This window comes from Nomia melanderi, chromosome 1 (assembly GCF_051020985.1).
Source record: "Nomia melanderi isolate GNS246 chromosome 1, iyNomMela1, whole genome shotgun sequence".
Lineage (NCBI taxonomy): Eukaryota > Metazoa > Arthropoda > Insecta > Hymenoptera > Halictidae > Nomia > Nomia melanderi.
Genome location: NC_134999.1, coordinates 37,723,860 through 37,745,430, shown reverse-complemented (window position 1 = coordinate 37,745,430; position 21,571 = coordinate 37,723,860). Strand labels below are relative to the sequence as shown.

The 21,571-nt window shown below is 49.5% G+C and overlaps 1 protein-coding gene across 10 annotated transcripts in view; it reads left to right on the top strand.

Annotated features, from left to right (window-relative positions):
* by (focal adhesion protein tensin) overlaps positions 1-21,571 on the top strand; it is a 194,647-nt gene that overhangs the window by 57,118 nt on the left and 115,958 nt on the right. For 7 of the 10 annotated variants that reach the window (XR_013000064.1, XM_031971929.2, XM_031971926.2 and 4 more), the window contains exons 2-3: positions 7,870-7,978; positions 8,533-8,570. Coding sequence is in view for 9 of the 10 variants with exons in the window: in XM_031971929.2 (XP_031827789.2) it covers positions 7,870-7,978; positions 8,533-8,570 (147 nt within the window). In the remaining variant the exon portion in view is untranslated. Of the gene's footprint in view, positions 1-7,869; positions 7,979-8,532; positions 8,571-9,816; positions 9,929-15,469; positions 16,265-21,571 lie in introns of those variants that run through there. The other 3 variants (XM_076373866.1, XM_031971948.2, XM_031971947.2) reach the window with 2 other exon arrangements.

Sequence of the window (21,571 nt, the reverse complement as noted above, 5' to 3'; positions counted from 1 at the left end):
TAAATCCCGCCGCACCGAGTCCCGATATTTTACAGTGTTAATCCTACCTGCCGCTCCGTTGTATCACGTTCCGCGCGACGATTTATCGGAGACAGTTCTTTGAACTTCATTTCGACCGGACTCTGGAATTTATGAATGAACCGTGCTCCCTGCGTGATTCCCGTTTTCGCGCGATATTCCGTGAAATGTATGCTCGAAATCCTTTACGTTTCAATTGATCATCGTCCTCTGTATTCGAATTTCACGCGAGAATCCTCCTTGCACACCCTTCATTCGAGCACCAGTAATTCTCCGAACTATATCGAGATAAACACGAACGACTAAAAATCTCCGTAACAAGATGGCGTTTCCCGAAGCGAGTGAACATTCGCCGGTGAACGCGCGAATTTTTCTCAAGGAATCGAGGATCGAGAGCGAGTCTCGAGGAGGGCTCGGTATGCGTGGAGGGTCCGCGAGTCGTGTTTCATTAAATTACCACGCTCCTCAAACACGGATCCCGGGGTTTCTTTTTGACGCGATCGTGGCGTACGATCCCAGCGCCAGATGCGCGACGGGCGTACGTTTCTCCCAGTTTGTTAGAGCACCGCGAGACGTTGTTCTGAATGCGGTCTCGATAACTCTTCCACCTAGCGCCGTCCTTCTTCCGCCGTGATCCCCCTGCTCCATTACACGCACGACTTCCACGTAGAGTAACGCGATCGTAGAGATGTTTTCGAGGAAGCCGGGACGGCCGGATTTAAGGCCACCGTGCGCACAAGTTCTACCATCGGGGCGAGCCCAGTACAAGCCCCTTCCTATGCGCGCTCTGTCATCCGCGCAAAGATGTTGTCATCGGAGGCATTAGCCTCGTTTATATTATTCTTTCGGTTGTTCGGTATAGGGACCACCCCGGCTAATCGTATTTCAACCCGATCGACCGTGCAGGCTTCTGCTCGATCCGGTATAAACGGCATTCACGATTCAAACGTTCTGCTTCCTTGTAATGATCGCGCGTCCCCGCCGGTTCGACGTACCGGCTACACACGTTCGGTATTTATGCGACTCGATTTGTAGACTCGCCGCACCTAAATCGTTCCCCGGGCTGCTTTTTAATATCGCTTTATTTACGACTCGCGTAAACAATGCTCGACGGAAAATATCGGCCCGGATAGGTAATTTCTTCGGCTATGAATCACCGGCTTCGTTTCCTGCGACTGTCTACCAACGTTCTTGCAAAATCTCGGTTCTGCGGTGTTGCGTGCGTGAGACGGTCGTTCGTGGACAACGTTCGATTTCTATAAATTTTTTGTAGAAAGTTAGTGGAGCTTTAACGCAGTGGCATAGTTTGAGTTCTGAATTAAGCGACTCATGGGAATTCTGTCAATTTTCAATAGAATTTTAAACGATTCCATGTAGTCTGAATGGATGAAAACTACGGTCCAATGGCAGCGTAATAAATGCACTGAAAGACAGGAGGTAGTCGAGCAATTTCATTAAACTCGTCCACAAAAGTGTAATTTTCCGCACGACTCGGAGGACACACGACAGAGAGAATCTTCCCCAGACATCAACAAACAATTCCCAAGCCCGTGGGTTGAAAACACCCTCGATTTCCGCGTGTTTTCCGCGGCTGTTCGTTGTGTCGCGACAGTCGGGTCCCGAGGATTAAAGGACCTGGGAGAAGGTGGGAGATAAAAGCGTCGCTCTGAAAGCAGACAGAGAAGAGAGGGAGAAAGAGAAAGAGAGAGGGAGAGAGAGAGAGAGTAGGTAAAAAAGTAGTGACCGTGCACTCTTTGTATCTACGTGGTTAATGCGAGCCGAAGTGTTCCGAGTCAAAGCGCAAACACAACCCGACAAAGCGTCCTCTGTTCCACCGCTCGTCTCTGTCCGCCTCTCTCCTCGTCCCTGTTCGTTCTTGGAGCGTTCTAGCGGACGGTTTCGCGAACCGGACCGATGTGTGTATCGTCCCGAGCGGAACGCACTTGATTCCACTCGACTCGGCTGCCAGAACTTTGAACCCGTTCGACTCGATCCCGCAGACTAGTTCGAGTATCAGTGTCGGTTCCCCGGCCACGCGGATCCTCGTCTCGTTAATTAACAACCGTGTTGGAAATTCGGCTGGTACGGTGGTATATCGTTCAACGGCTTCCAAGAATTAGAGTCAGACTTGCTTCATAACATTTGCATTTCGAATTATGACTTTCGCACGAATCTAATTCGCGGGATGTTTATGCTCGAGGCGATAATATAGATTTTCGATAGTTAGTTTCAATCGTAGAGTATTTTAGAATTTTTTCAATCTTCGAAATTTTGAAAGTTTAAAAATTTGGAAATTCTAAATTTCAGAACTTCGAAAGCGCAACGCGCAGCTTGCTTGCTGCGGATTTCTTATTTACACTTTTGCGGAGCGTCCCATTTTAATTCTGTACCAACCGGCGTCTGGTTATCGTTGCTCATCACAGATGCAGATTATATTCCGCTTTATTACGCTACCGTCCGCTATTCGCAGCGAAAACGGTGCGCGATCATCGCCGCGTCTAATGTTACCGCGACTCTCGTCACGCCCGGCGCCGAACCGTGCTACACGCTGTCACGTTTCACCGCGACGACTTCTCGTCTTGCCGCCGACGGGGAATCCAATTTTGGGATGAACCGAGTCGGAACGATATCCGGGTCAGCGAGCGATCATCGCCGATCTCAAATATTTGAGGTGGCAAAGGAAGATTGAAGATTCAAGTTGAAATTCAATTCCGTCCCTATGGACCGCGACACAAAAGAGAGATTTGGGTACGGCGCCGGGACACGTTGTCATTGATAGGCGAGGAATTCGCGGGCAGGGGTTGGAAACCTGGAATTTTAGTGCCGAGCGTTCGATCTGTTTCCGACGAGGTTGGATTCTGGCTGTCGGTGGCCTATTTATAGTTGCTACTTTACCGTAAGCTACTTCCTTGGTTCGCACCGTGGATGTGGGTCGAGAAAATACTGCATTAGTGATGTTTGAATAAGAGATGTTGCCAGCTATCATTTTACAATTAACCATTCCCGGACGAACGTCGACATTTCGCTGGTATCAAACTTTCATATTTCGAACACACAGTTTTCCAACGAATGATTTAATAACTGAAATGGCAGTTTATTTAAGCGCTCGATATATAATTCAGCAGAATCTACTGAAGGTTTTATAAACTGTAAAGAACCTTCGTCCGTAAAAGCTTCACGGTTTCGATGTAGCTCATCTCAAACATAACAAGATTAAATTCGAATATTCAATGAAATTACACAGTAACGATAACTTGCAAATACGGAATCCACGATCTTCGCGTAGCGGAACATTCGGTAAACCGGTAGCTTCAATTTCCCAATACTTGCGCAAAAATCAGTGTACACGTTCCGTTCGATTTCATTAAAATCCATCTCTGCCGAATGCAAATACGAAGCTCAGCCCGCGATTCGTTCCATCAGCCGCGTCCATCAGCGATTCGATCCCCAAACAGTGAAACCCTCAAAACTGGCGGCGATACGAGTCCTCCATCGCGCCGCGAGTTTCCGCGCGCGTCAGAAGCTCCGTTCGTGTCGGAACGATTAAAATTCCAGGCCATCGTTCATCTCGAGTGTTTCCCATGCAACGGATCCCCTCACCTCGGTCGCCAAATAAAACAGCGGAACTCGTACCCGTCGCGCCGTTTCATCGTAACCCTTTCGCGCGCCTAAACTCCAGACGTCGGACGTTATTGCGTTTCAGCCTTGCTCACGAGCTCGTTCCCGAACGGGGAGAGCGGGGCGAAAGAGGAGTAAATAGAGAGAGAGAGAGAGAGAGAGAGAGAGAGAGAGAGAGAGAGAGAGAGAGAAAGAGAAAGAGAGAAGCGCAAAGGGGAAAGAATGAAAAAGAGAAAAGAAGAGAAACAAAAAGTTACGGTGCACGGGTCAGCGTCGACCTCGACCTCGAGTATGCTCGCGGAGAAAGGTAAAGATGGCGGGAACTCGGACATTGAGGGTTAGGTTGACGCGTAACCGGCGCGAGCCCCAGGATTTCAATGGATTTCCCCGGCGGAAGATTAAGGATCAATTAATCGCGCGTGATCAATGACGGCGCGCACTCACGGGTCATCGGAGGTCACCCCGCACTAATGAATCCGGCAATTAGTTACCGAGATACGTGCGCAATCACCGGGACGCGGCTAAGTCGCCGTGAAATTATGTACAACCATGGGAAAGAATTCATTGTTTTTCCTCCGTGTTTCTTTCTTTCTGTTTTTTTTTTGTTTCTTTTAATCGGCGATCGGTGGGACGCCCGATTGATAAATCGTCGTTATAAATGGGAAGGGCAGAGCTAAGTGGCGTGCGGGCTCTACTCGGCATCAATTATCCGGGTAATTGGAAAAGTACGATACACGGTGTTCGGCCGGGGATCGATCGATCGCGGAGCCGGACAGCGGAATTATTTGTACAATCGGGGAATTGAGTGGCGTGGCATCGATCTTAAACTCGTTGGCTAGCCAATTTGTTCGGATTCCCCGCGCACTGACGTCGCGGAGACTGATTGTGAGTTTTTAAGAATCGTTCGCGAGGATTCGTTCTCGTCGCGGTTACTGTTCCCTTTGGGGAAATTTATTGGATTTATCGGTGAACCGGCGAGGCTATAAATTCTGTGAACTTCCTGGGATACTCCGCGACTCGCATGAAATATTGTAGAAGTAGATTCTCCGATAGAATTTCATTGGATCGCTTGAGTAACGCGGAATGCTTCTCCCCGTGTTCTGTAATTTAAACATTGTATCTCGAAACAAAGGGACTCGAAGGGAAATTATTCGATACAAAGGAGAGAAGACGAAATGATTTCAATTGCGAGAACTTTTAGACGCTTATCGGCGTTCCCCGAGTATTGATCTAATTCCGAGGCAGTCGATCATTTCTTCGATATCATTCTCGGCACTCGGCCAAACGAATAATTTGGACAAATGTTACAGCGAGCATCAATGTAGCGCATGAAAGGGCCGTTTATCGTACAATAGGAAAAGAAAAGGAAGAATCGCGAGGCGAACGGATAGCTGGTTCCACCGGGACCGCGAATGGGGCGAGCTTTTGCATACAGTGACCAATAAGGAAGCTCGTTCTTCCGCCTCCATGGCACGGCTGCGGCGAGTGACAATAATTCAGCTGGTGGCTCGCGGTGGGGCGATAAAACTGATAATTACGAAATATTACGGTCTCGTAATGGCTCGGTATTTTACAATTTGTGTCGGCGCGGTCTGGATGCCGGCCGAGGCAAACTTTGCCCGATAAAACGAACAGTAACCACGAACGACGATAATGTCGTGGGATTTTCATTGAGAACGGCTTATCAAACGCCGCGCAACATTATGGTATTATGCTCCGCGGTCATCATTGTTCTTCAAACGTGATCCGTTTCGTCCGTCGAACGTGGAATTGTCCGTCTCTCAAAGTTCATTTATTGTTTACTTTTCCCCTCGCTTATCTTAAGCTGCTCGTATTTAATTGGTATCGTACAGTTCACAATAGCGCCAACTATGTAGTTCATATGATAGATTTGTAATTGCAATTGTTTCTTTACGCATAGAATAGTCCGATGAATGATAACTTTCACTAACATTAAAGTATCGAAATCATTTCTTACGGTTCTCGAATATGAAAGTGAGAAAGTAATTGGAAGCCATTGTTCCACGGAGACCCTGGGAATAGGATATTGCGCCACGAATGTATCTAATGAATTCGGTAAAATAAAAAGAAGTGTATCGCCGGTCGGCGAAAGAAGTAGCAACGAAGGCGCCGGAATGTGCGTGGAATGTTAGAACCATGTTGCGTACTCTTCGGTATTGGGTTAATTGCCTGCTGCGTGAAACGAACGACACAGAAATATTTCCCGCGATTATCGTTCTCCAGAAATCGATAGAGAGACCGCGCCGGGATCTTATTGGCTCGGGAATTCTTCAGATACTGCGAATTCGCGGTTTGATAGATCTCGGAAAACTTTGAGTGTTCTCGGATTAATCCTCGTGCAGAAGCACGCAAAATATCCACCCATGAAATCGTTCCAGAGAAAGTCAGCGTCGAACGCGTCTGTTCATCACTTGCTGTTTCCACTTACCGCGCGCTGATGCTAATGCATTCTACCCTTCGAAAAGCGTTTCCCCTGGCGCACAGAATTTCGTATGAAAAGAAAGTCAATAAATCCTATAGCATCGTTGCAGTCTACGCGTGCATTCTACGCGAATGCAACAGAACCAACAGAACTATTCCAACGGACTGACCAAACTGCATCGCATATGTCCCCACCACAAAGGTAACTCCGCTTCGTTCCAAATTAATCCCTCGACGCAATTATTCGACACAAATGATATTACACGACTGTAGTTTAACGTATACGAACCATACAACTTCCTGATACCCGAATCTCCAACGAAACGCATTACGATTTAACGAATCGATCGCAGAAAACAGGCGGATACCTGTTTCACCTCGCATTATCTCGATGGTGCTCGAATATTATCCCCGTTTCAATTGAACCGCCGAAGCCATCGCCGCGAACACGTCGATTCCATGAACAAACGCGTTAGCCCACCCCGGTTAATCGACGGGGCCCATTTACTGGACGCGCGACAAGGGGACAGTGTATCGTGTGTCGTCAATCGACACCTCGAAGACCTCCTACGTCTCCGCTTTCCCTGAACAGTATCGAAACGGACGATCGGGTTCCCTGAAAGCCGATTGAATTATGGCGAGGCGTGTCGCGGAATCGGCGAGCGACGACGCGGCGAGCCTCGGTTACACGCGTACGCGCGCGAATTTGGCACGGTTCCACGTATTGTTTTCCGGGAACGCGTGATCGATCGGGCGAAAGCATAAGGCATCCGCTTCCCAGGCGAACGAACAGTCGGCCTGTTTGCGTGTCCGTAATCGGAACCCGCGCATCGCGGGATCGTAAGTGGCCAGGGGCGATTATTTGCGCATAACTTCGCGAGCTATGCCTCCCCGGAGAGCGAGCGAGCGAGCGAGCGAGCGAGCCGCCGCCGCGTAACCGCTTATACGCTGTTAACGGTCACGAGAGTCGAATCGGAATCGCGGGAGACGACAATCGCCCCGAGCTCCGTCTTCGAGAAGCCGAAGATAGATTATCTGCTTGTTCGAGCGCGTATTTCGCTGCAGCTGATAATCGATGATTGGGCGGAAGAAACGTTTTATATTGTGTGTTTATGGATTTTTTCGAATTCAATGGGAAAGATGGATGTTTCGGATGTACCGCGGAATTGAATGGATGTAGGTGCGCTGGATTTTTTTGAGAATCGTAAATACTCGAGTGGAACGTTGTATAGATACGAATAATCTTGGTTATCGTTGGATTGCACATTCTGGGAATTTTTAGCTGGTCGAGGAGAATAAGGTGGAATGCTTTGTTATACGGAATTGCTATTGTCTTCGTATTTTTAACTTATCCGGGGTACAGGTATGGGAAATGAAATTTTGCCCTAGTTCCGCGGTTCCTGACAATGGACCCGCGAATTTGCATGAAAGTCCGCAGTTTAAAGACTCGCCGGGACTTTGGCTGGAAGTATACGAGTCGAACGCTTTCGAATATTATATTCCTCGGGGATAATGATTTCGGAGAGGACGAAAAAGTTTCCGTCGCCGCGGAGCACTCTCGAACAGGCGTTTCATTTAGAAAGATCTAGGCCTCGTTGAAACCAACCAGTCGAGAGGTCCTTATCCAATAATTAAACGGGATCGGCGGGGGGAAAAAAGTGCACGAAAAAAATGCTCCAGATAGCGACTGCACGGCTGCAGAAGCCCGATCAAATGTGGCATTCATTTCGTGCGACCGGGTATAATCATTGACTTAATTAATTTTTTTCTCTGTCCGATGATTGATTTCAGAGCGAGTTCGAGCCGCAATGTCACGTGTTCCGGACGAAGCAGTTGCGCAAGCCGCGGCCGTGCCATTTGTGCCATCAGGCGGTGATCAAACAGGCGTCGTGCTGCCGAGGTGAGTCGATAAAGCGATTCCCTGTGGGAAAGGCAGAACTGGGAGTGGACCAGTCGGTAAATTGAAGCGACCGACGGTGAAACAGGGAAGTGGGAGAAGAAGGTGGCGGGCTATTCGAACGAACTTTGACTGATATTCTCCAATCACTCGTTAATTTATTCGAACGATTTGTTACCTTTTTGGTAATTCTTTTCTAAGTTCTCCGAACTTTATATTTGACAGAAAACTGCCTCCGAGTTAACTCGTATTCTTTCGCGATGGGTTTTGCAATAGAAATTTTTAAACAATTGTTCCAAAAAGACTCAGCTTTACTCGAAATCTACATTTCTCAAATTATGAAATATTACGAACATCTCACATTTATACTTAACATTTCAACTAGATTTCTAGATACTCTACATACCCATCGCAAGTATTAACAAATAGAACTCAGCTAAAAACCGCGCTCCGATTCACTTCCTGCCAATTTACATGTCAAACGCTTCAGTACCATATTCAAGTCTCCCAAAACAATAACAACGAGCATTCTAACAAAACCTTTTTCTCAATTCCAGTGTGCAAGTACATCTGCCACAAGACCTGCGAGGACAAGGTAAGCAACGATCCCCTTGCTATCGCTTCTTCCCCGTCCCGATGCAGCGAGAAGAACCACTCGGGTCCTCCAGCGTTCGCTCGCGCGCGCGCGCGTCACTTCTAAACGGATTAGTATCTACAATCGCGCAGCGCCTTCTCAGAAACTTTGTGACAGAGTTGAGAGCACTTCCTCGTACATGAAGAGGCTCTCGCCGAGCCAGCTCGCTCGCTGTACTTCCTGGTGCTCAAACAAATCTCCCGTGCCTCGAACACGCGAAACAAAACGTTCCGCGACAAGACCGTTCCATCGAGGCAGATAGCAGCCGCGTCGTCGCGTTGCCAACTTTTTCGCGTCTCGAAAAGATACAGGCCTGTTTCGCGGAACAGTGCCGGAAGTCATCGGTAGCTAAACTCGCAGATCCCAGTTAGCAGATGCATCTTAATTCGAGCACGCCACCGGGTGGCGTGGCCGATGAGATTCCCCGGTTCCTCGAACTGTTCGCCGATATGGCGACGTCTCCGGCCCGTGTGAGCGTGCGTCCATGATAGATCTCTGCTCTCCAACGGTGGTTCGTTGTGTGAAATGCGGTGTGGGTTCAGTCACCGGACAGGGCACGAGCCTCGCTTACTTACCTTACCTTCTTCGTATCTCCAGGCACTCGTGTGTCACACCGGCGCGCATACGCTCTTAAGCCCCCTGCACACGTTCAAACATGTTGCGGTGCATTGACTCCTAGGCTCCGCGAAACCTGCATCACCGTCAATTTGCTTCGGCGCTACCGATTCTTCTCAGTTTGTCGTGCGACGGCAGCTTCGCCGCTGATCCACGCGCAGGGGTTGGACAAGACAATGGGGACATCCCGAGTTTTCACAAAATTGCACGGTGAATTTCGACGTTCACGCTGAAACTCGGATGCTACGCTCGGCTGCACAATACGGGACTTATAAACAATGTTTCCATTATGTTGTCTAGCCTCTGTGTATTGCACTGTGCATCGTGGAAGCTAGCAATTGATGCAACCTGCTTCGTGTTTCAACGTGTGTAAGGGGATATAGGCTGCAGTTGCATTGCGAATTCGGACGAACTGCTCCGACGAACGGTTTTTCAGTTTCGAATAACAGACACATGATTTTCTTCTTTTCCAGTGTTTAACGGTTTAAATACGGAACAAATGCGGATCGTATAATTTGCACATGCTCGATTGCTTTGACGCAGAACGGTAGTTCACGCGAACACGCGTCCAGTGTAATCGCAGCCTTACACGGAATCGACGCGGAGAAGCTGGGCGGAAGGATGAACGGTGGACGTCTCGAACGTGCCCGAGACGGTGGCGAGCGGCGATGGAAAGAGAAGGAAAGGAGCGACGACTTCCTTCTGTGAGTGCCGGAACGTCGTCCGTTACGACGGTTCCGTGGCACCGCGAACAAAACGGGCCCCGATCCCTTTGACACGTCCATTTTCGACGAAAAGGAGAGAGCGTCCATTACCAACGGGAAGAATCTACCGTCGCGAATCTTTTCCCTCGCGAACAGGACCGACGGCCGGTGAAAGCGAAAGAATCCTCCGGCGATTGACATTTAAGAACGTCCCGGAGGACGACGCTGATAGTCCCGGCGTTGACTTTCGCTGTGAACTTGTCATCGGCGGCCGGGCAATTAGCAGTGCGCCCCGGCGAATGACATTTCGATCGGGACCGAAGCGAAAAATGCCGGAAGGCATAAAGTTTAATTAGCTAGATTCACCCGATAGATTGCGGCTTGGATCAGGTGGGACGGCTACTTGAATATCCAGTTCCGTGGCTGATTATTGAGCCCGTTTTGTTCTGTCACGATTATTTCCATCGGCAAAAAGGAGAACAATTCTGGGCCTAATTGGTGATTCGCTAAACCGTTTCCTGATATTAACGAGGGGATACGTTGATCCGGTGTGCGCGTTGGCTGGCAACTTCGATACATTGATGCTTTGATTAAATCAATTCTGTATCTAGGAAACTTGAAGCTAAAGAAAAAGATGTCGACTGGGAAGAATTATTAAATTATTGAAAGTGTCCTAGCACTACGACCCTCGACAGCTTCTTTTGTTTCTTCTTATCTAACTTTCTGACGACATCGCACACGTAGAGCACAACGGAATCGTCTGTCCTACAGTCAGCCGATCCCAGGTGCAGTCGCGTTAGCAATTCGGGCTTATTAAGTTTACAGGTATCGGCACGAACGTTATTACTCTTTCGGCGAGTCGCAGAGGCGAGCGGGCGAATCTCGAACGTAAGAATCTTTCGTGGGTCACGTCTGTTCCAGACGTTTTGAAATTCGAGGCAGCTTCGCCGGTCCTTCCAGGAGCTGTCCGCCGCTGCCTCCGTCATCTCGAACTCTCCTCTTCGCGGTACCGTGGAACATCAGCCTTCGCGTGTGATGTAATTCGTCACACGCACGGTAGCAGCGGAATATTTGTTTCGTACCTAAGTCGCCTTGAACTCGGCTGTGCCCGTTGGACCACACGTTCAGCCGAGTTCCGTGACTGGTCGAGCATCGTGTGTACATTCAGACAGCTAATTGCGTGAACTGTTAGGTCATTCTGTAAACCAGTGTCGAAATCGCTGTCGTGTTTGCTTCTTCGTCGGCGAGGCTGTTGGAAACAGTTGTAGATTCAACATAGACTGATTGGCCGAGTTACAGGCCTCGATACGCAAAGTGGTTCATTGATAGAATTAGAAGAGATTGTGTAGCATTCGATTGGAACTATGTTTCTAATTTATCAGACGAGCAGTAGACAACAGGTCTAACGAACGATATTGAAACAATAGAGAAAGATATCTACTAGAGAAACGAAGGACACCGAGGCTGCAACGTATAATCCAGCATTATCCATCAAGCTAACTTTTTCCAAAGTTCATTTCCATCATCCAGCACACTCGCAGGCCCAACACCGCGACCCATTCATTATCCCCAGCCGGCATGTGTCCGCGTAACGATAGAAATTGTCCAGAAAGTACTGTTATCTTCCGTCCCCTGTAACATTATAACGCTACTGTATACACAGAGGAGCAATGCATCACGGCGCGTATCTCGCCAGATAAACCCGTGGTATGTGTGAGAAGGTATTGATATCATCGCCGTAGCCGTAACGCCCGTTCTCCAGGAATCCAATCCCGGCCCGGCCTGAGAACCCCTGCCCGCTGGAACGACATCATTCGTCCAATATGGAGAACCAGATGTTTCCTTGAGCCCGAAGGTCGCGGCGAGCGCGTTTCTTTTCGCCACTTCCTCGCCGAACTTCCCGGCCATCCTCTCGTTAGCTCTACAACTTTCGCCTACTTCTTAGCGCGTCGCCGTTCAAATTCCCCGAGCACCATTAGCCTTCGAAACATCAAAGGGAGGCCGACGGAATGGCATAGGCCAGGCCTACGTGTGTCCGTCGTTCGATCAGGCCGCTCGATTCGCTCGCTAAATCGCGACAGCGTGCGCCCGGTACGTAAACTCCTGTGAAAGCGTCCTTGTTCGCCGGGGCACGGTCATCTTTGCGGTTAACTGGTAGCCTGGCTCGTGCAAGAGGGAGGAGTCGGGAACTCTAAGCTGAACGAGCAAGCCCTTTTAGTGGCCTCTTTGAACCGGGATCCGCAGCCGGGGCTTATGCCAGCCGGCTCGCTCGCTGGCTGCCTCGCTCGCTCGCTCGCTCGCTCGCCTGCCTACGTAGCTGGCGATGGTGCATCGACCGTCCCGCGTTGTAAACCGCTGGTCACCATCCCGTCCTCGCCAAGTACGAAACCCGCGGCTACCATACGTGGTGGTAGCGCGGTGTGCTACCACCGCCTCGGCCTTCCAAGATTGTAAACAGCCCGGCAAGAACCGGGGAAACCAGACGATGGGTAACGCTGGTCCCAACCGATCCCTCGCGGCTCCGTTCCTCGTCCTCCCCGCGTACGCCGGGGCACGCTTCTTTATCATACTTCTTTCTTTACCGGTGAGGATCGCCCAGGTGCGCCGTGTCGGTATTAATCCACGCCCTTCGACGTGCCTACGCGACCGGTGTTAAGGGGTTAGACCTAGACGCTGTTAGGCGACCGGAGATGGAGCGAATCGCCGACTGGACGGAGCTGCTCCGATCGCTGTACTCTGTTTTTTGGGAAACCTGCGCTAATCTTGCGAGATGCTTTGGGTTCCTCGCGCGTGGGAAAAGGATGACTGTTTTGGGAATGGGCGTGGCTTGTGGTGGTCACGGAAAATTATTTCTCATCGGAAAGAGTTGTCTATCGATAAGGGATACAGAGTGTTTTTAGGGACAGTAGCGGTTATGTGAAGGTGGAATTTTGTAAAGTAGGCGTGGCCTCGGGCGACCCCCAAACATGAGCCACCCCGTAGCCGCTGAAACCGCAGGAGTACTAAAGTTACTCCCATTTGTTTCATTACCGCTCATCCTCCATTCATTTCACAACGCTCGTCTTCTTAGCTTCGTTAATTTACAACTCGGTCGTATTTCCACGCCGGACAACAGACGAAAAGGCGAGCGGACAGCCAGGATCCAGGGCTGTAACGAGCCATTAAATAACAATGGATTAGGACAGAGTCCCTTAGAGGGCATATATTAAGAAGGTAATGAACCGTCCCCGCGTTTCAGCGCTCGCTCTTACCTCGCCGCGACGCGGGAGCGTAATTCCTTACGTAACGGCGATAAATTAACGGCGGAAAGATGCGCGGCGGCCGTGTCCCCGTAAATCGCGCCTACTTTCGCGGCACGGTGCACTCGATCGCGGATGTTACCAGCTATTAGACCGGGCCGGAGTCAATGTCACGACACCGCGAAACTTCTTTCGCGTTGGTTCACGATTAGCCGCCGTGCCCCGTCCCGCACCGCCTCGATCCTCGAGATCCGAGCACCTCTGCCCCCGCCGATCCCCCCGATCAATAGCCCCGACCCCGCTCCGAATCCCGTTACAGCCCCTCGCACGCGATCCAATCGATTCTCCTTCCGCGACTCCTGAAACGCACGAATTTCAAAATTCGCCGCGTCGTTAAACCGCGGCCGCTTACGTGAGCCGTGCAATTTCAGAAATTAATTCACGTAATTTCGGATTAATTCCGGCGGAACGTTATATTTTACGTGCCGGTCGGGAGACCGGATCGCATGGTCGAAAAATTGACGAAAGTCCCGAGAACGCGGCGCGCGTCGAACAAAAAGAAGCGGTAAAAACGCACGAATAATATTTCAGGATATTAAGAGTTGGCAGTTGAAATAAAACTGTATTAAGTTCTACGGAACTTTATACTTCGCCGATTTTCTCAGATTTTTATGACACCCATAAATGCACAAAAATCTGCCGGCCCCGCCGTGATCACCGGCGATTCTCTCCGGCGGGTGTGCGGAGGGGTTGAAAAAACGGTAATATAAAAGTGAAATGAATCCTTTTTACGCGAGTTTTTATTTTCCAGAAAATCGACTTCGTGGAAGGACTTAAGCCCGTCCGTACGGGATCCATTTATTTTATACGGGATCGAATAATGCGACCGAAAAAAATGCGCGTGCATTATATAAATCGTTAGGGATCGGAGTAATCTTTTCGCGTCAGGGGACAAGTCAAAGAGACGTAACGAGAGGACATTGTGCTTTGAAACATCCTGTACCCGGCTCTCGTAAACGTCTCGAGTGTTCAATTCGTTTTTATGTAACCTTAATCCGCTTACACCGAGCCTCCTCCAGGCGTCCGCGCGATCGCGTGCAGAAATTTCGAATTCCTTTTATTCCCGCTCGTTTCGTATTCCTCTTAATCAACAATCGTCTCGCCGTCCCCTCCCCTTCCCCCCGTTCGCCCTCCCGCCCTCATTCCTCCTCTGTTTCTTCGTTTCTCCTATTCATCTCTGTTCCTTAAATCAACACCGGCAACAATCCCGCATTCATCACGAACAAGGGTATCAAGGTGGATCATATCCTAGCTGCTGATGGCGCATCAGCTCGCAGCGCAACGTCGCGAACGAAAATAAAGAGGGGAACGGAGATAAAGATGATGTATCAGAAGCCAACGTTCCGGCCGACACCAGCGGGCCCGCGGAAACAATGGCGCGCCACCAATCTTCGGATCCACCTTCTTTCTGGACCCGTTCCTCGTCTTCGGTGCTAACCTGTCTGACCCCTAACGCGGACCACCTATATTTCTGCATCTGATCTTTATGCATTACTTCCGTTCGCTTTTCCCGGTAGATGGACCAACAGTTTTTGCTATCCTCACGATGATAAAGACGCGAGGGATTGTTAATCATTTTTCGTTACAATGAAATATAACAGAACCTTATATCTTCTTTATGTAGATATTCAGTTGGCTCTAGGATTAGAAATTTTACCGATCGAGCAATGGTTACTTTGGAAATAGTGATCATTACGATTAAACAAATTTTTATATTCCAGACGATAGACATATAATACACATGTCTAGTCAACAGTCTCTTTTCTGTCTAATTCATAGAAGAATTAAGTCTCGGGAATCATTTTAAAATTCGTGCACACTAAATTTTCACTTTTACCACTTACCGTGAAATATCCCGACACATGCTCGCCACAAGGTTGCGCAGTACACGCCGGTAGCGTACTAAAAAATTTAACGACCGTCCACCGCACATCATCCCCTAGTCCCCAGCCTCGCCTGGCGAGGTGTGAATTATATCGGGCCGGTAATGAATGTGCATCGCGACAAATAAGGCCCTGCTGTCTATACATTACGGAACGAACATCCGCGGCGGTGGCGGAGGCGTCGCCGATAAATCAGGAAGTGCTCGTATATAATTCTTAACGTCGTCGTCGGTGTGTAACAGCGGGTTGTTAAAGATTCGACCACAAATTTTCTGCCGGTATGCGTATTTGGTGGGGTGTCTACCTGCGGCGATAGCGATGGGCTCCGTGCACGCGCGATGCGGAGCTCTCCAGTCCGCGAACAGCGCTCCAACGCGAAGGACGTGGGAATGATCGATTCGCCGCCGGTACTCGATCCATACGACCGCTCGTATCCATCCGTTCACCGAACTAATCGCCCGTAGTGTATTCCAAAACGATCAATTAAAAACAATCCAGTGCATCTCGAAAAAAGGCCATCGTCGAAGAGACACCACAGTCGATCAGAAAATTCCAATCGGACCCTAACAGTGTCTTCTAATAACCGTCGCTAACCTAAACTCTCGAGCCTCGTCAGTGAAGTGGAGTGTCTGTCCCAGTGTCAAAGAGAAGAAACGTTGAAACGGAGATAAGTGTCCGCGGAACAGTTCTATTCCGAGCGAGGGTATCAAGTGTCGAAAGTGCTCGATCGATCGTCGGGGGATAAAATATCAGAAATCGTGTTGAGCGTGTGTCCGGCGCTCGGTGTCCGAAGCGAGCATGGCCAGGGTCGTCGAACCCGAGGACACTCCGCCGAAATTAGTATCGGTGCGGATCGCGGCGTGACCTTGACCGGCGTTGACCAAGCCTAAACGAAAATCGAGAGTGACCGCCGGTTCCCCGGGTTTCGTTTTGGGGGGGGTCACGAGCGGATTTCGGGCCGGCCGACGCGTCTCGGGGTGAAGGACAGGTCTCTCCGGCGAGATCGGACACCCGCCGGTCACCGGCTAGCGGAGATGCGCCATTTTCGAGAACCGATGCGAGAAGGTGAACGATCCTTGGAGCGTTTCGCCGCAGACCGGTAATGGGATACCAGAGGTGACGGCAAGATGAACGGTCACGGTTCCACCAATGAGGTACTTGCGCCGCGTTCCGTCCACGTTTCTTTTCCTCCTTCCTCGGGCCTTTTCCTTCTTCTCTTCTCTTCCCGCTTCTTTTCCTTTTTTTCGCCTCTTCTTCCACCTCTGTTTCTTAGCCGTGTCGCCCGCGCGCGGTTTCTTCTTGTTGCGTTCTAAATTCGCCGCGACGCGGGCTTAGGGCCTGTACACAGCGGCGCGACGGGACGAGGCGCGACGTGACGAGGCGGAGACGAGTCGCGCGGGCTCTTTAACGGCTGGACCGTCGCGGGAAAGTCGACGCAAACGGTTGTTAATTCTTTGGTATCGGAGTTTTTCTGTTATACTATTAGCCAGGTACTTGCGAGAGTAATTTATTGGACATCGATCATGTTAAATGATCGTTCTCGAGCGATAAGGAAGTAATTATCCGTAACCGCCGCGGCAACGTGTTAAGCTTCTAGTTGCAACCTTTTAACTCTGTTTGGATGGAAGTTGGTATATAGAGTTAATGCGAGATAAAAGAATTATTCTCGTGTTCCCAACCTGATCAAGGTTAAGGAAAGATTCTAGGCTATTGTTCCCTCGGATTATTCGAAACAGGCTCCAGGTATCCCCGGATAAACTCTCGATCTTGAATCAGATGGCTATCGTAGGCTCTGAACTGCTCATCAACTAGGGATCTATAGCTGTAGGAGGTTCCAGAACCAGCAATTAGCCGGCAGGTCGACTCCTATATACTCTTAGAGCGGACTAATTCTTGTTCAGTCATGGCAGTTAAACTACGATAGAAATGAATACCTGCGGAGCTAGGAGTTATCTGATGATCGGGCTCTGTTCTAGTGATCTCTTTAGTGGTAGGCCGTTTATGATCACGGTTCGAGTTATCCTTTCTACAGTTCCTTTTCCTCGTGCGCTCGCATACTTTTCTGACCGTCGATGATACTTTTAATTTTCATAAAATCCTTATTACCGGCGAATCCCATTTCACCGTGGAACATCGGTGAACGGTGTATAGTCCGAAGTTTACCGTGTTGCGCGCGCTTCGATTTCTGCTCGGAGGGACCTCCGGAGTCTATTAGCGACGTCGCCAACACAGAAACGTTCACCGAAACGCCCCGCGTCGCCGTTTTATTGCATTAGTGTGTACGGGCCCTTATATATAGCTCCGAGACGTGGAATTCTCGACGTTCGCGACGATGTCTTATGTATCCGCGGCTTGCATGACTGTTCGAGGTTTCTAGTCTGCGGATATTCTTGGATAACACTTGATACTCGTACATGGCGTGCGTACGCCGCCCTATTAACGCGGACTTTCTCCACGGCGGCGAATTTCGTTTGCATTCTATGCTTTCCCGCTTTTCACAGTCCCCAGACCGCATGGCTGACCGTGAGAATCGGTACTCCAATTTCCCGAGGCTTGCGTAACGCTGATCGCCTCGAGAGCCTCGAATGTATCTTATCAGCGTCGATTCAGCGAAGAAACCGTAACGAACGTGTAAACAATCGACGAACTTATATACACGGATCGGTTGATTTTCGCGAGCGGAATACCGTTCAGTTTATTTTCACCGTTACTGTAAGAAGCTTCCGTGGGACTCGCGTTACTTCCACTTTTCCACGCGGAAAAAACTTCGCAATTTCTGGACGACGTTCTGTTTGAACGGAGAACGAAAGGGGAGGTGATAACGGTCGATTAGATAAGAACCGCTCGCAGGTATGCTACTGTTCGCGCGTCGAAACTCGCCGCGTATTTCGTTCGGCGTTACTGGCTTCTTGAACTTGCGAACTTCTTCGCGTTACCGCTTTGGAAAGAAGTTTCCGGCGATACTCGCGTTCCTGGTGAAACGTGAATACCCAAATCCTTTCTATATTGAAGTTTCTCTAAACCTTAACTACTTCACTCCTTACTCCACCAGTTTACCCGTTATTATTGCAGTAAACAAAATAATACGTTATCGATACGTCGACGTGAAACTGAAGATACAGTATGAATACCCAAATCCTTTATATATTGAAGTATCTCTAATCGTTAACTACTTCACTCCTCACTTCACCAGTTTACCCATGATTATTGCAATAAACAAAATAACACATTATCGATACGTCGACATGAAAGTAAAGATAAAGTACAATCTCTGGAAAAAAGCTGGAAGAACGGTACCATCGGCAGCGCAACGGTAGTCGTTCCCCAGCTCTGTCGCCTAGAAAGTAAAGCACCAGGCACAGAGGGAGTAGGGGAAACAACGACAAACCGAGGGGAAGTAATCGAAGCTGCGCGTTCGACGCGCAACAGTACACGCGATATATTGCAAATATAAAAAGTCTCGAAGGGGTTCGATTTGACTCGGGGCAGAGCAAACAGCCGATAGCGTGCCCGTTAAAAGGTAGTAGATAAAACTCGGCCAGATATCCGGCCGCACCCGGAAGCCCTACTATCGATATATTCTGCGGGACCGCCAGGGGAAAGAGGATATATAGACGATACGAAATGGGAACCCCGCCTTTCGGTTCCTCAGCGTTGCGTGCGAAAAGAGTCCATCGAACGGAACGCTTTTCTCCCTGTTGGCTGGTCGCCAGCGATCCGCCATTCGTAGATGTCCAATCAGTCTGGTCCCAGCGTGCATGGAAAAGTCGTGGAAGCCGTCTGGCCTCGATACCGACTATCGAAATTTCCGACGAACACACGTACCAGTCGAACCGATATCTCTACGGCTCGGTGCGCGTACCACTTGCTTCTCCGCGTTCGTCGCTATCTCTCTTCGATAATTAAAATTGCCTGACAAAGAAACGCGCGGGCCGCTTTATCAGCGGTAAATACCGACGATTGCGGCTCGGTAGTTCGCGTTCCTCGATCGATCTCTGCTGGGGAATTATTGCTCGCCTTAATAAAGTCATCAGAGATGTGAGTATCGCGTCGTTTGACGCTGCGAGTTCACGCGGTGTAATCTGTTAAAGGCTCGGTAAATATTCATTTTCTCCAGTGGGAGCTAGTTCGAGATAGGGGCTAGGGACTTGTAGAAACAGCTTCGAATACTTAACGAAGAGTGCTCGACGCGTCTGAACAGTATTCTTTAATTATATCCCGTATCGGAAGCAAGTCAAGAAGCATATACTTCAAAGTCAATTGAAGAATCCTTTATCCAACTTAATACCGACTCCAAACAGCAGAGTCAAGGGTCCCCAAAATATATTCGCGAATTTGCATGCACCGCCTTCCAGTTTTCATTTTGTCGGGCCGTATATCCCGGAGAAGATCATCTAGTTAAACTGTATCAGCTGGAAGCGGGTCCCTCGGAGTCCGAAAGTGGCGTCCGTGGTCCTTTCATCGCCATAATTTTTAATTCATACGGGCCGGCGGAGAGGGACAACGGCGAGAGCGTGGCCCGCATAGTGACAGGAGCAACGACGACGCCGCCATAAATCCTGCGTAATCGCGGCCAATTAATTGGCATGCAAATGAGCCCGAGCGCAAATTACCGCGAAACGAAGGCGGATCCGTTCTGTCCGAGGCCTCGCCCCTCTGGTTTTGTCTTTTCCCCCGTCGGCCTTGCCTCCCTCGGGCGACCCACGGGCCAGACATGGCGGATGAAGAATTCGACGGACGTTAGGGCCAAGGTTCTCCGCGGAGATTTACAAACGAGCCGAAATAGTCCTTCTGGGAATCGTGTGCCGCCGTTAAGGTCGCTCCCAGCCAGCCTTTTCGCTGAAAGCCCGCCGCTCCTGGGGTCCACTTGTTTTCCGAGGGAGTGTTTAACAGGGTGTACTTACGTCAGGTCCCGCGCGGCGCTAAGCACGGCGAAGTACTCATCCTAGTTGTACCAGTTCACAGGCCCATGAAATATTCATGAATTTTCGAGCTGGCCGGGATGGTACGTGTTTGGTAACAATGGCTCATGAGCGTTCGAAATTTCGCCGCTATGAATCGGATCCCGGGAAACTCGTGCGCGAGGAAATTTCCCTCCTTTCGGTTGGGCGTTCGCTCGCGAAGGAAGGGAGCGAGACGTTGGAAATGAGAAATTAGTGAAATTGTGAGATTGATTGGGTCGGATGTTGGAGATTTTCGGTTCGAAATTGAATGAATTTTTTATTACCACGCTCGTTCCGAACCTTCGATTCGTGTACTTCTTTATTAGCAGTTTGCATACGCGCTGCGGTGAGTTTACAAAACACTCAGGGATAAAAAATGATACTTAAGTTGTAAGTGGGTCAGCGCGTAACATGATTTAAATGTAAAATGTCTTCCCGGCCCGCCGCTACACCGAAATGGCGCCGGGTGCTGGAGGAGGCTAGCAAATATTAGTACGCCGCATAAATTCTGCCCGGCGAGTTTTTATTTAAATCGAGGTAAAGATCTTCGCATCTGCAAACTTCACTTCAAATATTGTTAAAACAGTGCCGGCACTCCGGAGAGAATATACCGAGTTCCAGTTTCATCGGAGATGAATTTTTCAACGATCCACTTCGGTCCGCGTAATTCCTACTCATTTTCTTGAGAAACTACCGAATCATTCTTCAAACATTATGAAAACGTTATAAAGACACCGGGGAAAATATTCCCTGCCGTCGCGAGTACAAAGTTTCATTCTTATCGGAGATTAACGCGTCGACGATCTAATAAAAAGAGACGCGACAAACACGCGCGGGTTTCCTTTAAAAATAGTGAATCACTCGTTACTGTAAATAACGGGAGCGGCCGCCGAAACGCGAATATGCTCGCGAAAACAAATCGCTGGGAAGAAGTGTTAATGGAACGATAAAAGGTTGACTTTATTTCTTCGTTTTCGCCGCGGGACATCCTGAAAACATTCTAAGCCTCCGAATATAGGGTCCACGTCACCGCGAGCTCTTTCCGCAGCCGTGACGCAAAGCGACGTCCCAAATTCCTCCGCGTCTGCGTCCGCAGGACTCGCGTGATACTCGAAACAAGCCGGCACTCGGTCGGTCGGCGAGGATATGAGATCCCGAAGTTCCGCACAGGAGTTCGCTGAAAGTTTCCGCCGACCGGAGACTGACTCCAAATATTACACGGAATCGCAGATGCATTACCGGATTTAGAAAAGTTTCCGGCTGCCGCGCGACTTACGGGGCTGTCCTTATTGCTCGCGGAATACTTCGATGCTGACAGCCATTTTGTGTTACCATTTCTGGGCGAACGGTGCAGACGTTGACCCGTTTCAGACGAATCGTACGCCAGCTGTGTAATGGAGTTTATTGAAAAGATTACGCTCGAATGGATTAACGGTACGAAAATGTATTAAGCAGTCGATCGAATTTCAAACCGAATCATCTTGAAAGACGTTAACGTTGTTCCGAAATTCATCGGAT